The sequence below is a fragment of the Eleutherodactylus coqui genome, chromosome 2, assembly GCF_035609145.1.
Source record: "Eleutherodactylus coqui strain aEleCoq1 chromosome 2, aEleCoq1.hap1, whole genome shotgun sequence".
Classification (NCBI taxonomy): domain Eukaryota; kingdom Metazoa; phylum Chordata; class Amphibia; order Anura; family Eleutherodactylidae; genus Eleutherodactylus; species Eleutherodactylus coqui.
Window position 1 is genome coordinate 248,584,927 of NC_089838.1, and position 16,756 is coordinate 248,601,682.

General features: G+C 45.1%; 1 protein-coding gene across 1 annotated transcript in view; it reads right to left on the reverse strand.

The window, feature by feature from the left end:
- Positions 1 to 16,506, reverse strand: part of MRPS11 (mitochondrial ribosomal protein S11) — a 42,309-nt gene extending 25,803 nt beyond the window's left edge. Inside the window, exons 1-4 of the mRNA XM_066592817.1 lie at positions 16,482 to 16,506; positions 16,324 to 16,412; positions 14,262 to 14,354; positions 6,072 to 6,170 (exon numbers count right to left, since the gene is read on the reverse strand). Coding sequence (XP_066448914.1) covers positions 6,072 to 6,170; positions 14,262 to 14,354; positions 16,324 to 16,388 — 257 coding nt within the window. The 5' untranslated portion in view covers positions 16,389 to 16,412; positions 16,482 to 16,506. The remainder of the gene's footprint in view (positions 1 to 6,071; positions 6,171 to 14,261; positions 14,355 to 16,323; positions 16,413 to 16,481) is intronic.
- Between the last annotated feature and the right edge of the window lie 250 nt (positions 16,507 to 16,756).

Consider the following 16,756-nt stretch of genomic DNA (forward strand, 5'->3'; position numbering starts at 1 on the left):
GTCGCCGGCACGTCGTCGACGTGCCGCGCGCATGCGCCGGGCACATCCGCCGAGCCGAAGCAAGGGAGATGCGGCCGTGAGGAAGAGCAGAGCTTCGCGGCCCGCTGCGGGTGAGTAAATGCTTTAAATTCCTATTTTAGGTCTCCCGCGGATCCGGACGGCTTCCATAGGCTTCAATAGAAGCCCGCGGGAGCCGTCCCCGCGGGAGACCCGCATGAAAATGGAGCATGGTCCAGATTTTTTCATGCTCCATTTTTTTTAAAATCACTTTTATTGACGATCCGCGGGTATTTATGTACCCGCGGGTGGTCAATGCATCCCTATGGGATGCGGATCCGCGTGCGGGAGATCCGCTGCGGATCCTAAATCATATTTTCCCCGTGGACATGAGCCCTAAAGTGTCTGGTCCTTCACAAGAGAAACACGGATCCTTAAGGGGTTAATTAGAATTGAATATATGTTAATACTGCTGTATGAAGCACAAAGTCAGTCGCTATGTTTGTGCATTTCAGCAGTAGGTAGGCGATGAATGAATGTAATACAATAAAGCGGTGGCTCGCGTTGCTTTTCTCAGAAGAGTCCCATTGTTTTGTCTTCCACTTCAATTAAACACTTTGTTATTCCAGCAGACAAGGCTCGGTGTGCGGCTCGCAGGGGGGCAGCCTGTTCCCCATTCCTCTCCAGCAGGATTACACGTATTACAGACACTTGCAATTCTAACCGTATCGATTGCTGTTCATTAGGCAGCTTTCACTTAACGGGCACTGGGTGCACTGGTCCAGAAGGACGGATCCGAGAGCGCGGTAGGAGACCGATGACTTACAACACCCCCATATCCCATCATCTTGACCATGTGACGAGAACATATCACATGAAGAGATTTCCCTTCCCTACAAACTTTCAAGTCTCCATACTAAGGTCTCAATTAAAACCACGACTGGCACAAGAAGTAACGAACTTTCCACAAGTCAGATTCTTTGTAACATAGAATTCTTGGTAATAACCATTGCCAAAAATAAGAGTTCTAGTTCATTGCCGTGCAAAATGCAAGTGGGTATTCAAGGAGAGCGAAGACAAGACAATGGTGAGGACGCTGGAATTCCCTCCAGTCCTGCAAGCTTATTATTAGAAAGGTCACCTTTGTAATAGGAGGCGATATGGATAGCAAGTACACATCAAAAGGGGTTATCCCAGCAGTTGGATCCCAAGATGGTTACCATCTAACATGTAGATAGGCAATAGAGGTTTTTGGTGGGATAACATGTTTAAGGAATTCAGGTTTAGGCCTCATGTCTACATGTGGGTCGGATTCAGCATGCAGGAGCCAACAGCGGATTCCGACTCTGTCCGCGGCCAGAGACCCTGCGTACCTGTCCGGGTTTTCTTTTTTCTGTACTGCGGATGTGCTGGCCGGCGCACATGCACTGTACTTTTTTTTTTTCTCAAACTCCTGCTTTCCCTGCAGATGGGCCGCAAATCGGATGGCTTTCATTAACTTAAATGGAAGCCATCTGTGCGGGAGCCGCACTAAAATGGAGCATGCTGCGATTTTTTTCGCCGCATGTGGAACCTGGAAAACAGTTACATGTGTAAATTGAAGTGCGGATACCCATGCTTCACTATGGGCGGCTTGAACTGCGGATCTTCCGCAAATCAAATCCACCCATGGACATTGGGCCATATGCAGAATTAAACCTACATTTAGTACTCTGCAGCAGTAAAGAGTTGTACCCCCTTGACTGGATGATATGTGCTATTGGGGCAGTTGGGGTGGTGGTCACTCATTTAGGACCTCACTATTCCATGTACCAGAGTATTCCGATGCTAACAAGCAGTGGCTCTAGCAGGAGTCTGTGGACTTATTACACAATTCATGATTTGGCTGCTTCTTCCAATAGCGGGTTGGGCACTGACAGGTCTCCAAGATGAGCCTATCAAATGGATAGGCTTACTGCGGAGAATCGCGGCAATCACAGCATGCCGCGATTTAAATCCTGCGAGTGTAGAATTGCTATGATTCTCCGCTCGTGGACGCCGGCGCTGCGCTTTCCATAGTAATCCTATGGGCGTGATCCGCGGGCGATTTATCGCAAGCAGATTATCCCCCGTGGACAGGCAGCATTAGGCCTCATGTCCACTGGACAATTATAATTAAAAAATCCATGCTGGTGTCCTGCACGTGTTTTCCGCGACCATAGGGATGCATTGGATACCCGCAGGTAAGTAAATACCTGCGGATATCCTTTTTCCCTGCCGCGCGGATCGCACGTGCGAGAAATCACCTGCAGCATGCTCCATTTTTTGCGGGTCTCCCACAGGCTTCCATAGAAGTCTATGGAAGCCGTCCGTATCCGCGGCACACCCACAGCTACCGGGCCGAAGAAAGAAGATTCTGTTGCGACGGAGGGAAGATCTGTTGCATCCGGACAAGTAACAAAAAACAATTTTCAGACCTCATGTCCGCGGGAAAGGAGGGACCCGCTGCAGGATTCTGCATGAAGAATCCGCGCGGGCCTGAATTTCCTAGTGGACATGAGGCCTTAGACATGAAACTGCCATTTTGATTTCTTGTGTGGAGGTTTGTTTTGGTAAATAAGAAAAAAAAATGATTTATAAAAATCAAAACTAAAATAAAATCTATATATTTATAAAATATGTTCACACAAAGTAAATGAAGAAGAGTCATCACCAGATCTTCTCCCGTGTACTCCGGCTTCCTACAAGTCCAGTCACATAAAATTGACACGTTGCCCGAGCGTCACACACACGAAACAAACACATTTAGGAGTCATTCCACAGGGGAATTATTTCATAGAAACTCTTCATGAATTGTTCAAATGCTTCCGTTATTCATCTAATGGAGTGCAGCTGCAAACCGCGGTCCGTGGGCTGAACTCTACAAGTGCCATGAAATAGTGTTAATAAGCATGGAGTGATATGACCAACGGCTTCCCCAAATACAGTGTCTTACGCCACGCAGCCAATGGGCACAACTGCACCGACTGAACACATTCCAGTAAATAGCGATAACCGCGTCGGAATACTGAAATGCCAAGAAATGGATTGGATTTTTAAATTGAACACATTTTGCCCGATGACCTCTTAACCCCTTGAGTGGCACGCCCAGGAATTTTCCGGGACGAGCTCCACTGCTCATAGCAACATAGCCCGGAAGATTTCCGGGCTATGTATCACTATGGGAGCTGCAGAGCATAATGCCACAAGCTGTGACACTGTGCTCTGCCTGAACAGACCCACAGAGAACAAAGCAAGGGCTTTGAAAAACCAGCAGAAGATATTGCCGATCTGCCGGCAATCTCCTGCTTCTAAGTCTCCTGCTTTGTTTACAGGTTGCCATAGAGACCATTGGCTTGTCAGAAGCAAGCCGATGGTCTCTGTGGCAGGGAGAGCTTGGTGCTTGGCTGTGAGAGGACAGCTAGGTACCTGCTCTTACAGCAGAGATCAGAGAAAACCTCCGATCTCTGCTGTGTTAACCCTTTACATGCTGCAGTCTATGTGACTGCAGCATGTAAAGGGCTGTCACTGCAGCATGTAAGGGACTGTCACCATCGGACCCCTGGAATGTGATCAGGGGGTCCTGATGGGTCCCTGTGGAAGTTCCCTAAAGGGACCAAAAAAAAAATTTAAATTAAAAAAAAAAAAAAAAAAAAAAAAGTTTAAAAATTATTCAAAAAATTATAAAAACACTTGTCTCCCTTTACTTTGTAAAAAAAAAAATCAAAAATAAAATCACACATGTGGTATCCGTGTGCGTCGTAATGACCCAGAGAAGGAAGCTAATACATTATTTAACCCCTTAATGACATGGCCCCTTTTTTTCTTCCCCCCCCCCCCCCATTTCTTTTTTTCCTCCCCCTGTTTAAAAAAAATCACAACTTGTCCCGCAAAAAACAAGCCCTTATATGGCCGTATCAATGGAAAAATGAAAAAGTTATGGCTCTTGGGACGCAACTGCAAAACTAGTTGAAATTCAATGATTAGACCATTTAAAAAACCTGCCCTGGTGGGTCTGACAGGGTGGTAGGAAACCTGCCACTCAAGGGGTTAAATGGTCTTCAGGTTTACCATTTCAGGTTTACCATCCTTCCTATGGTTATATGCCTTTTAAAAGGTGCTATTGTTTCCTGCTTTGTTATAGATGTAGGATTTTGTCCCTTTTAGGGTTTTATATACAAGTTGGGATTATGTTGTCAAGAGGTTAAATAGATTCAATTTTATTTGCTAAAAAACAACAAAAAAAAAACCCATCCTCTTTTCAGAAGCCGCAACCTAAGCAATGACAGAGTGAATGAAGCTGCATTATAGTGGCTCGGAGGGGAGGAGGTCATCTGGCCCCAATGGCAGGGCTATGTGGCACTGATTTTTTTAATTTGTGCTCGCCTTTGTAGTTTCTCAGCCACTCCTGCAAATAATCTCTTTTGCGAGAGCGATTTTGAGCATAGTTCTAAGTGCATGGATACAGGGTGAGGCGGGAGGGCGTGTGCCATGCTATCCCGCCCCATCATCACTATCTCTCTGAGCGCTGAGCCGTGAGCGAGAACGCCTGCGCAGTGCTGCGTCACAGATGTCAGTCGGCTGACCATTTAGCTGCATTTATACTAGAGGTCTCCACCAAGAAGCTGTATTTTTGAAGCTACCGCCTGATGACTGTCCTTCAGCTGAATACTAATAGCAAGTACAAGTACACTGTGTGCGTTTATTGACTTACTTACGATTGTACTTCTTACACTAGTACTTACTAACATTACCACAAACACCGGTAACACCAGGTCCCTGACTTTATTGCACATCATCCCATTTGACATCCTGAAATTACTTCAGGGATAAATGTAAGTCATAAACTTTTTTTAGGCTTCTAATGCAAATAACTTTTTAACATTATGCAGTGCTTTTGATATACAGTTTTATTATTTTTTAGATTTTGAGGTGTTCCACCTCAATTTAAAAGTATACATTTTTTAAATGGGGAACTTTACTCAGGCATTATGCCCATGCATGATAAGTTTGGGTGTTTTGTGTCACCTTTATTGGGAAATATTGAAATTCAATTCAAACCCATCTGCATGCTCAAACATTGAAAATGTATTCAAGCATGACTTTTTCTTAAAAGGGTTGTCCCGCGCCGAAACTGTTTTTTTTTTTTTTCAATAGCCCCCCCGTTCGGCGCGAGACAAACCTGATGCAGGCATAAAAAAACCAAACCGTCCAGTACTTACCCGAATCCCCGCGCTCCGGTGACTTCTGACTTACCTTGTGAAGATGGCCGCCGGGATCTTCACCCTCGGTGGACCGCAGGGCTTCTGTGCAGTCCATTGCCGATTCCAGCCTCCTGATTGGCTGGAATCGGCACACGTGACGGGGCGGAGCTACAAGGAGCCGCTCTCTGGCACGAGCGGCCCCATTCAGAAGGGAGAAGACCGGACTGCGCAAGCGCGTCTAATCGGGCGATTAGACGCTGAAGATTAGACGGCACCATGGAGACGAGGACGCTAGCAACGGAACAGGTAAGTGAATAACTTCTGTATGGCTCATAATTAATGCACGATGTACATTACAAAGTGCATTAATATGGCCATACAGAAGTGTATACCCCCCACTTGCTTTCGCGGGACAACCCCTTTAATGTGACATTAAATGCCACGTATAGTGAATTTGGATCTTAATTTCATTGTTTGTATCTTTATTTTACCTTCTGTGTGTTTTGTCCCATGACTTACTATTTCACTTATTTTATGTATACTATATAGTCCTGCTGTTGAAAAAGAGGCTGTGTTGCCTCGAAACTCATCATGTGCTGGCATCTAATAAAGTTCTTCACCATTTTCATGTCTACTACAACTTCGTGCTTCGCGCCAAGATCCTAGTACTTTGCCCCTCTCTTCCATGCAGCTGGCACCAGTCTAGCCTGCTGGCTTTGCAGTGTCACTAGGATGGCAGCACCCTTCGTCTCCAATCTCTCATGGTTCTTCCTTTCCAGAAGCTCTGGCCACTTCTCCAAGTTCATAGCATTAAGGGACAGCACTACTAAATTGCATTAATACTTGACTTACTTGTTATACGTGGCCTTAATATGGACGATCGGCACATCTTCAAACTTCAGTCCGTTCCACTGTAATGAACTTTGCGCTCCTGGCATCGGAGGAAACAAGCTGTGGGACGATTATACAACATTTAGTGGAAAACAAAATCCATTTACATGTCACTTATGTATCTACAGAGGGAGGGGACTGGTTGTAGGTTAAAAGGTTCATCCATATAAGCACATAGTGATTTGCGCAAGTGCATTCAGCAGAAAATTGTGTTCTACAACCCCCACCAGATATAAGCCAGATACACAAGGTATGCAGGAACTTGTTTTTTTTCTATTGATGTCAGTGGAAAGGTTTATTAATGAAATACTAAATAAATCAATACTGCATGTAGAACAAGAAAAAAAAGGCAGGTGAGGAACCTACGGATCAGGCTGATGGGTGTGAACTGTGCAGTGTCCAGGTAGTGAGACATAAACCCTGTGGTCATATTCAACTGTCTGGAAAGTTCTCACCAGTTTGAGTTCTCATACTTGCCTGCATCTGTGATACCCAACACACAACAGAACTATAGACTTACTGATGGCTTCCCTGCACATCCTCCAATGTGGTGTACAAGACGCCCGGACGGAATCCATACTGGATACACCTGTGGGGAACTATTTCTCTGGACAGGATCACAGTTTAACCCCTTGAGTGGCACGCCCGGAAATTTTCCGGGACGAGCTCCACTGCTCATAGCAACATAGCCCGGAAGATTTCCGGGCTATGTATCACTATGGGGAGCTGCAGAGCACAATGCCACAAGCTGTGACAGTGTGCTCTGCCTGCACAGACCCACAGAGAACAAAGCAAGGGCTTTGAAAAACCAGCAGAAGATATTGCCGATATGCCAGCAATCTCCTGCACTGGTTTGTTTACAGGTTGCCATAGAGACCATCGGCTTGTCAGAAGCAAGCCGATGGTCTCTGTGGCAGGAAGAGCTGGTTGTTAGCTGTCAGAGGACAGCTAGGTACCAGCTCTTACAGCAGGGATCAGAGAAAACCTCCGATCTCTGCTGTGTTAACCCTTTACATGCTGCAGTCTATGTGACTGCAGCATGTAAAGGGCTGTCACTGCAGCATGTAAAGGGCTGTCACCATCGGACCCCCGGAATGTGATCAGGAGGTCCTGATGGGTCCCCTGTGGAAGTCCCCTAACGGGACAAAAATAAATTAAAAATTAAAAAAAAAAAAAAAAAAAGTAAAAACATTATTAAAAAAATAACAAACACTTGTCTCCCTTTACTTTGTAAAAAATCAAAAATACAATCACACATGTGGTATCCATGCATCGTAATGACCCAGAGAAGGAAGTTAATACATTATTTAACCCCTTAATGACATGGCCCCTTTTTTTCTTTTTTCCCCCATTTCTTTTTTTCCTCCCCCGTTTAAAAAAATCACAACTTGTCCCGCAAAAAACAAGCCCTTATATGGCCATGTCAATGGAAAAATGAAAAAGTTATGGCTCTTGAGACGCAACTGCAAAATTAGTTGAAATTCAATCATTAGACCATTTTAAAAAACCTGCCCTGGTGGGCACGACAGGGTGGTAGGAAACCCGCCACTCAAGGGGTTAATGGACCAAAAAGTCTTAATACTCAAAGCACTTTTTAAAAACGACACACAAATATGGGAATTCAAACTGATAAGGACTCTCCAGACATTAGCACATGGACCCAATATAGCCCCCGGGTGTTATGCCTAAGTATCTGCACACTTCACTGCCATCAGCCTGATCTAGGTAATCGTCACTTCTCCCACTTCCATCTTACACTGTGCATTAGTCCTATGTCTTTAGTTTATCATTATTTAAAGGGGTATTCTGGAACTTTTTTTCTATCGATGACCAATAGGCTATCAACAGATGATCGGTGGGGACCCACTGCTCTACTCTCCGCCAACCAGCTAATTCATGGTGCTGCCATCACTGCAGTGACCCAAGTTGGTACTACAGGTGCAGCTCCTGTTCCAAGTCAATGGTAGCTGCACTACAGTGCCAACTCGGGCTGCTGTGCTATGGTCAGCACCTTCTGTACTCATCGCAGAGACGGTGGCACCAGGAAATCAGACGATTGCGGGGAACCAAGTGGCGGGTCCGTACCCATCATCAATAGAAAAAAAATTATAATAATAAAGTGCAGCAATACCCCTCTAAATGCTGAACGTTTCCTCCCACTGTTCCATTTCTCATCCTGCCTGATAAGTGAAGCCCACCAGACCTGTGATCTGTTGTGTATCTATGCATTTCCTCAGATATAATCTGACCCCAACATGATGAAGAGGCCTAAACAGATTCAAAAGTTCTATATATAATTTTTCTGGTCGACCAATAAAAGGCGTCACCTCCATAAGATCTTTAAAAAAAAGTGAGTGTATTTAAGATCTCATAACTAAATCAATTAAAAAAAATAAATAAATAAAAAGCATCTGATGAGGGGTCCTTCTAGTTGACCCCCACGTTGTATGTAAAGTAACAGAGAATTATAAATTCCCATTCATTTCTATACCTTTAAGTGTTACTTTTTACTTCTACAATATAGACGAGTCTCTTGACCGTGCTTCCTGTCCCTATGAGAACCGGCCTTGTAGATCTGGGGCGGACAGCCTGGGGTATGCCACCAAATCACTGCAGGCTGCAAGCATTATCAATGACAAGAAAGCAGCTACCCCCCAGTACTTCCCCCCACAAATCAGTATATGTTCTATTCGCTGTCTGGTATGAAAATGAATACAAGCTGAAAGAAAAGAAATCAAATCAATCCCCGGAGAATTCTCTGTGAGCGATGAAATACAAGCAAAGCTAAGAGCTCCAGATAACAAGTTATTAGAGATGAGCGAGTATACTCACTAAGGCACATTACCCGAGCGAGTAGTGCCTTAGCCGAGTATCTCCCCGCTCATCTCTAAAGATTCGGGGGCCGGCGGGGGTGACAGGTGAGTTGCGGCGGGGAGCAAGGGAGGGAGAGATCTCCCCCTCCGTTCCTCCTCGCTCTCACCCGCCGATCCCTGCCCCCCGACTCTTTAGAGACGAGCGGGGAGATACTCAGCTAAGGCACTACTCGCTCGGGTAATGTGCCTTAGCCAGTATACTCGCTCATCTCTACAAGTTATGGATGGGACAATGTTACACTGCCATTTCTTTCCTGTTGTTCTTTTTTCAGGGGCAATAAATGGAACACGAATTAGGAGTCTCCAGCAGGGGTAACGCCAGCACACTGTTGAGATGGCACAACGGTGCTCCAGACTAAAACTGAAACATTTAGGAAATAAAGTTTTTATTTGCCAAATTTAAATATATGTAAAATTAAAGGGGTATTCCTATCTTAGTCAAACATGGCAACAGGGATGAGATTGGAACACCGGTCTATACAAGGCGGCTGGGATTACAGAAACTACTGAGCACGGCTGGGCTATGCCATTTCTGCAACTTCCATAGAAGTCAATGGGAATTCTGCAAACAGCATAACACAGAGCTACGCGGTTTCTGTAACTTGAGAGTTAAGGAAATGGTGTAGCTCCCAATATTGCAGTGATGGTATATCCGTAACTCCCACAAAAGTCAAACTCCCTTGACTTTTGTGGGAGTTACGAAATAGTTCAGCAAAGCCCGCTCAGCTATTTCCGTGATCCTGACCATCTCGTACAGCTGGCCCGAGGGCGGTGGCAGCCATCACAGGAGATAGGTGCAGAGCCCAGCGGTGGCCCCTGCACCTATCTGACTTTTATGGAATATCCTGTGAATATGCCATAAGAATCTGAGATGAGAATACCCATTTAAAAAACAAAAAGACACTGTATGGTGTTATTACTTACATACACATACCAAGATTGAGGCACCTACCTGGTATAATATGCATACTGCTGCACCCTTTTATACACGTCCAGAGCCCTGGGGTTGTGCTGTGAGAAACCAGTCAATTTCTCAGTCTGTATTATGCTGTCGCATGAATCCTACCACAGAAACTGCCTTAAAGGGGTTGTCCCGCGCCGAAACGGGTTTTTTTTTTTTTCAACCCTTCCCCCGGTCGGCGCGAGACAACCCCGATGCAGGGAGGTAAAGAAAGCTTACCGGAGCGCTTACCTGAATCCCCGCGCTCCGGTGACTTCAATACTTACCGCTGAAGATGGCCGCCGGGATCCTCTGTCTCCGTGGACCGCAGCTCTTCTGTGCGGTCCATTGCCGATTCCAGCCTCCTGATTGGCTGGAATCGGCACGTGACGGGGCGGAGCTACACGGAGCCTGCATTCTGCACGAGCGGCTCCATAGAAGACTGCAGAAGACCCGGACTGCGCAAGCGCGGCTAATTTGGCTATCGGAGGGCGAAAATTAGTCGGCACCATGGAGACAAGGACGCCAGCAACGGAGCAGGTAAGTATAAAACTTTTTATAACTTCTGTATGGCTCATAATTGATGCACAATGTATATTACAAAGTGCATTATTATGGCCATACAGAAGTGTATAGACCCACTTGCTGCCGCGGGACAACCCCTTTAAGGGAGACACAGGAGCTGTAGCTTTGATAGAAGTGCCTGTCATATAGTTATAATAGAGGTGGTGATTACAGCTTATCCTCTTGACTGTATATTTAAGGTCTGTAGATTACTAAGGAGGATATAGAAGGTAATGATAATTAAACTGTGCCCCCAGCAGGCAGAAATGGTATAGCTTCTAGCTAATGCATCATTGGATAGATTTGAGAGACAGAGTTAAAAAAACCCTCACTTTTAAGATGGTGCCTGATAAGCATCAGACAAGGGGCTGCACTGAATGGAAGTGGCTGCAATATACAGAGGAGACATCCACAGGATGACAGGCAATAAGGTGAGGGGGACAGAGATGGGGGGAAAAAAAGTGTTTTCGCTAGAGTGGCCCTTTTCATAATAAACTGCCATGTGTGTACAGGAGGATTAACACCATTCTGACAATTATGACTTGTATCCTACATTTATCACCAGTTACCCCTCTGCAGGCTCCATCTCCAATTCTTAGTTTTCCCTGAGCTGCTATGTCTCCCATACACAGCACACACAGAGAATGTGAGATTGTGCTCCTCCGTCACAAGAGGAGCAGCAGCATGGAAGATATTATAGAGAAATACTGTGCAGATGCGATTTCCATAGCTTTGAGACATTAAACCATCATTAGCAGCAGCAGCAATTGTGTGGCTCCTTGCTTCTCTCTAACCTGGCCCCTCCTCCCCTCCATAGGCTTCTATGGGCAGCATGTAATATGATTTGTCAGTGAGCTGTTAGTCAGTCTTGTCTATCAATAGCGGGTGAACAGTTTAGAAATAAGGAAAGGAGCCTCCTAAGCTTCCCAGCACAGAGATGCTACCAGCCACTGGCTATGCAGAGAATTGCATCATGGCACAGTTTGCTTAAAGAGGTTTTCCCACTACCTAATATTGCTTCACAACCACTCTGTTCTTCCTGATTGTTGCTTACCAGGACCTGTGACTGCTGCAGCCAATCACAGGTCACAGCAGTGACTTTCTATAGGCAGTGATTGCTGCAGCAGTGGCTGGTACTAGTCTGCAGCGACCAGGAAGGACAGAGTGGTTGTGAAGTAGTTTTAGGTAGTGGGAAAACCCCTTTAAATAAAGCTGTACTTCAGTTCTCTGCACAAGCCGGTGGCCGGGACACCACTGAGCAGGAAAAACCAGTGTAGGAGCAGTAGCACTAACCAGCGCTGCTACCCCTTCATTCTCAGGGTTAGCTGGGGTCTTGAGGGTGAGATCAACAGATTCACTGTCAGCCCAATACTCAAATCCTTACTATCGAAATGACAATGTGTACCTACAACAGCCATCAGTGTGAGGTCTGGGTTAGGGCCCTTTTACAAGAGCCAATAATTGCTCAAATTCTTGCTGGATCGTGGAATGCTGAACGATTAGGATTCGGTGTAAATACTTGTAGCGACTGAATGACGAATGGTACTTTGTTCACTTATGGTTCAGTTTCTGCATGCGTAAACACGGATCCACCATCGGCCAGTGTAAATAGGCTGCCGTTTATAGTGAATAGAGGTGGCCATTATCTCTGGACCGCTCTGCCTCCATTCAATGAGCGACCATTGCTCCTGGGTAAAAGGCATAAGAGCGATTATTGCTGGGACAACTGTAGGGCGCACCCATGTCCCTCCCATGTGACAGGGCCCTTAGGGATTGAGGAAAGTGTGATGAAGGGAGTAAAGAGGGTAGGGGAAGTACAATAATTTGACAAAGACCGAGTCACATTAGCCTCTTCCTGCATCAGCCCTTCTCCTTTTTTCATTTCTCCAGCTTAACTTTAAGAATTTTTTTTTAATTTTTTCAGAGACATAGTTACCGTATATACTCGAGCATAAGCCGACCCGAGTCAATAAGTTTTACCACAAAAATAAAACTGGTAAAACTTGTTGACTCAAGTATAAGCCTAGCTATACTCAAGTATATACTAGGTATAAAAAAAAAAAGAGAACGCGCAATACTCACCTCCCAGCCAGCATTTGTGTCCCCGGTGTGATGGTCTACCCGGCGGTGCGGCAAGCTGCTTGAGACTTCTCCCTGCTGTCATTTCCCTGCTCAGCTTTGAATTCCCCCCGCTGTCAGCACTGTGTAACTAAGTGCTGTGATTGGATCGAGCGCCAGCCAATAACAGCCGTCACTTGATAAACCAATCACATCCATTCAGTGATGTCATTCCCTGAATGGCTGTGAATGATCGAGTATCATTCTGTAAGTATATACGGTACATGGGTTGTTTTTTGGAGGTGGAGTTTAATTTTTAAATGGTATCATTGTTTATATGGTGTTCATGATGCAGTAAAAATTACATTTTAACATTATTCTACGGGTCAGTATGATTACAGCTGTACCAAATCTAAATAGTTTTTATGTTGTACTATTTATTAAAAAAAAAAAAAAAATCAAATACCTTTTAAAGAAAAAAAAATTGCTTCCTGTCTCCATTTTTTGACCCCCATAACTTTTTTTTCATTTTTCCATCAATGCAGCTGTGTGGGGGCTTGTTGTTTGTAGGGTGACCTGTAATTTTTACCATTTTGGTGTACATAAGACTTTTTGATCACTTTTTATTTAATTTTTTCTTGGAGATGTAATTAGAAAAGTGTAATTCTGATATTGTGTATCTTTTTTTCTGATGGTGCGCTGTTTAAATGTGATATTTCAATAAACTGGACTTTTATGGATGCAGCAATACCAATTTTAATTATTTTGTTTTTTATGTGATGTCTAGGAAAAGAGGGTTTACTAAACATATCTTTAAAATTATGTATTCATTAAAAAAAAATGTATTTTTTTTTTAATTTGCATAGGGGACTTGAACTAGCAATCATTACTTAAATACAGAAGAATTGCAGTGTATTGTATATTTTATTTCCACCGGCATTCTGTTAAGCCCTTACCTGATTGTCTGTCACTATTTGAAAGCTTCTTCTGTATATTACAGCCAGTTCTCTGCAATGCAGCCTCTTGTCTGATACTTATCAGGCACCATCTTCATGGTGAGATTTTTGCTTTCACTTACAAATCTATCCCATGATGCCTCAGCACAGCAATAACTACAGACTATACCATTTCTGCCTGCTGGGAGGTCAGCTAAATCAACTTTTATATTGCGCTAAATAAGCTACAGACTGCAAATATACAGTCGGTTGGATGCGCTGTAACCTCCTCAACTATAACTGTGTGACCAGAGCTGTGTGATCATCATCAGTAACTGTGATAGGAGTGCCCCCACCATCCCCCTTTCTAGGTAGATTCTATAGTAGGATTCAAGCAACAGCATAACACAGACTGAGAAACTGACTAGCAAATGAACACACAACCCCAAGTAGATCTGAGCTGTGTAAAATTGAGCTCACATGACCATCTGAGGAGAAAGGCCAGGAGTTTCAGATAGAAATAACCAACCAAGGCAACACTAGCCCACTTATATATTGATTGAATATAATTGTACTTCTTTTTACTTAATTGACTGTTTATTGAAATAAATAGAGCCTATAGGAAGAGGGAAAAGGTTACCATGACGGATGACCATCAACTGAATCTAGTGGCTACAGTTCATTCTCACAGATGATTATCACTAGATTGCAATTAGCATGAAAACCATAGCCTGCAACTTCCCTATGGTGTACGTGAACTCTGGCGCGGCATCAGACTTACCCCAGTTCTTTGGCGTTTTGGTCAGTGATGGGACCGGCTGTAGGACTTGTTGCGCTCACACATAGAGGCCGGCACAAGGGAGGCTTTAATGCTCTGCATGTAAAGACAAAGGGAGTCATAACATGGCATAATGGGAAGCAATTGCCCATCTCTAGATAGACCATGCCACCAGCTTGTCGTCAGTCCATAAACTGGTCATTACAATAACGGTTCACCTGTCAGTCATGTAGGTGACTTACAAGTACAGAGCGGTGAAGTACAAGCAGGTTCTTCTAGATGCCATATGACCCAGGGCCGGGCCAGCTGGTGAAAAAAAGGAGTCCCTGGCATCAGTGATAATAAAACAGCTTTAGCTACCGTGTTTCCCTGAAAATAAGACACAGTGTCTTATATTAATTTTTGTTCAAAAAGGTTTAACTTTTTTACATGTATAGCTGCCTGGACACTATTTAAATTGTCTTTTTTAAATTAACTGTTAGCAGGGCTTAATTTTGGAGTAGGGCTTATATTTCAAGCATCCTCAAAAAGCCTGAAAAATCATTTTACATCCTCAAAAATTTTGAAAAATCATGCTATGTCTTATTTTCAGGGAAACAGGGTAGAAGTTGGCCAACGTGTATGTAAGGCTCTGCAACGCCTCTTGATGGCAGATACCTCCGCTCCTGCAGAAGATAGACCGCTGCCAGAGGGTCTAACAACAGCTAGTGGCCTTCTCCCCGCTCTAATAAGTATACATGCTGAGAGGGTGTTCACACTGCGCTTTTTGTATCAGTTAGGCCTCCTGCACACAGGTGGTAAATCCGCGGCGAGATTTTCCGCAGAATTTCTGCCCGTGCCCGCTGCCGTTGGATTGCGTTGGTTTATGCAATCCTATGCAGACAGCCACGATTTGACTGTGTGAAAACTCACGCAGTAAACAAATACGCTCCAGATTGCCGCGATTTGTGAGGTTTTCTCGCTCATGTTTCCCTATGGAGTCTCATTTATCGCATAAACTAGCGATTTTTGTGCAATGCGTTTCCCTACCCCTAAAATAAGCTCTAGCTGCTCTAACTAAAAAAATACAGGAATACTTACTAGCAGGCTCGGCCCGGGTCCTCCCACTGCTCTCTGGAGCTCCACCCTGTGTCCTACAGTCCTTGTTCACCCATAGATCGCTTCCTGGTTTGCAGGATTCAAAAATCTCACCTCCAGGAAGTGATGGCTCTGATTGGTTCATCCTGCGCTGCTCAGCCAATCAATACAGCGCTGGATAAACCAATGCGAGAGCTGTGATTGGTTCATCCAGCACTGCATTGATTGGTTCTTCAAACTCTGCTCAGCCAATCATGTTTGTGGAGGCGGGATTTACAAACTGGCTAATCAATGCCACGGCTCAGCCAATTTATAAATCCTGCCTCGAAAATGTGATTTGTTGTAGAGGCAGAATCATAAATCCCATAGGTTGGCGGCACACAGACGATCCGGATTCCGCATGTGGGAGCCATTGTAAAATCTGGCTCTAACTGCGGCCGGCGACCCCGTGCTCCTGTTTTCTTCCTCGCTGTCGGTCATGCGCAGTACGTTTTTATTGTTTTTCCCGTGCCGTGGCTAGGCGATGATGCGGGTACCCTCCATCCGCTAGGTCAATGGTGGAAGGGCCGTGGGTCGGACGGCTTCCCCTGACTTCAATGGAAGCCGTCTGTGCGGAATATGCAGAAAAGTTTGCAATCCCCTTCTGCGGACGTGCAGGGAGAAGCGGTTTTGCACTGCATGTTCTGAACGTTATTTGCTGTGGATCCGCGGTGCGGGCGCCGACCGCATGTTCCGCAATGCAGATCTGTCCGTGTGCGGCCGGCCACTCCAGCGGATCTCTAGGCTGAGAATACGCCATCAATGGTTTTTTGCGGAAATAAAAACAAACAACGTAAGTTTTTGAAAGCGTTCTATGGTAACTATGGTAACCGGTCCTCACTGAGCTGTAGATGGGGGCAGGAGTCACGTGGAGGAGCGTCCGGTCCTCTCTACATGCAGTGAAGTAACAAGCCAGTATACACAGCAGGCGCCGTGACCCTCCACTCACCCGCACGCCTGTCGCCATACACCCGGGAGCAGCCCGGCCGCAGCCCTGCTCACCGCCAGGCTCATCTCTCCCGCTCCTCAATCACCAAGCTGGAAGAGCAAGGTCACCGGTTATACCATGTCACCCCGTGGGGGGTGGCTCCTACACCTGATATTTACCTCAGCTATTCTAGCCATACAAGAGGCTTCCTATAATCACGTACTAGTAGACTGCTCCAGTATTACATCATTCACCTCTATCAGCTCTACCGCATAACACACTGAGCAAAAAGACAGCATTCCGCCTCCCCCCGCGACTAGAACATAAGCAGCGCCGACCTTTGGACTAAACCATTTGTACTCAGAATTATAGGGGGAAGGCAACTGAGAGAATTGTTGAAGAAATATAAAGTTGCAATAAAATAATGGATAATTCGATTTATAAAATGTATGTT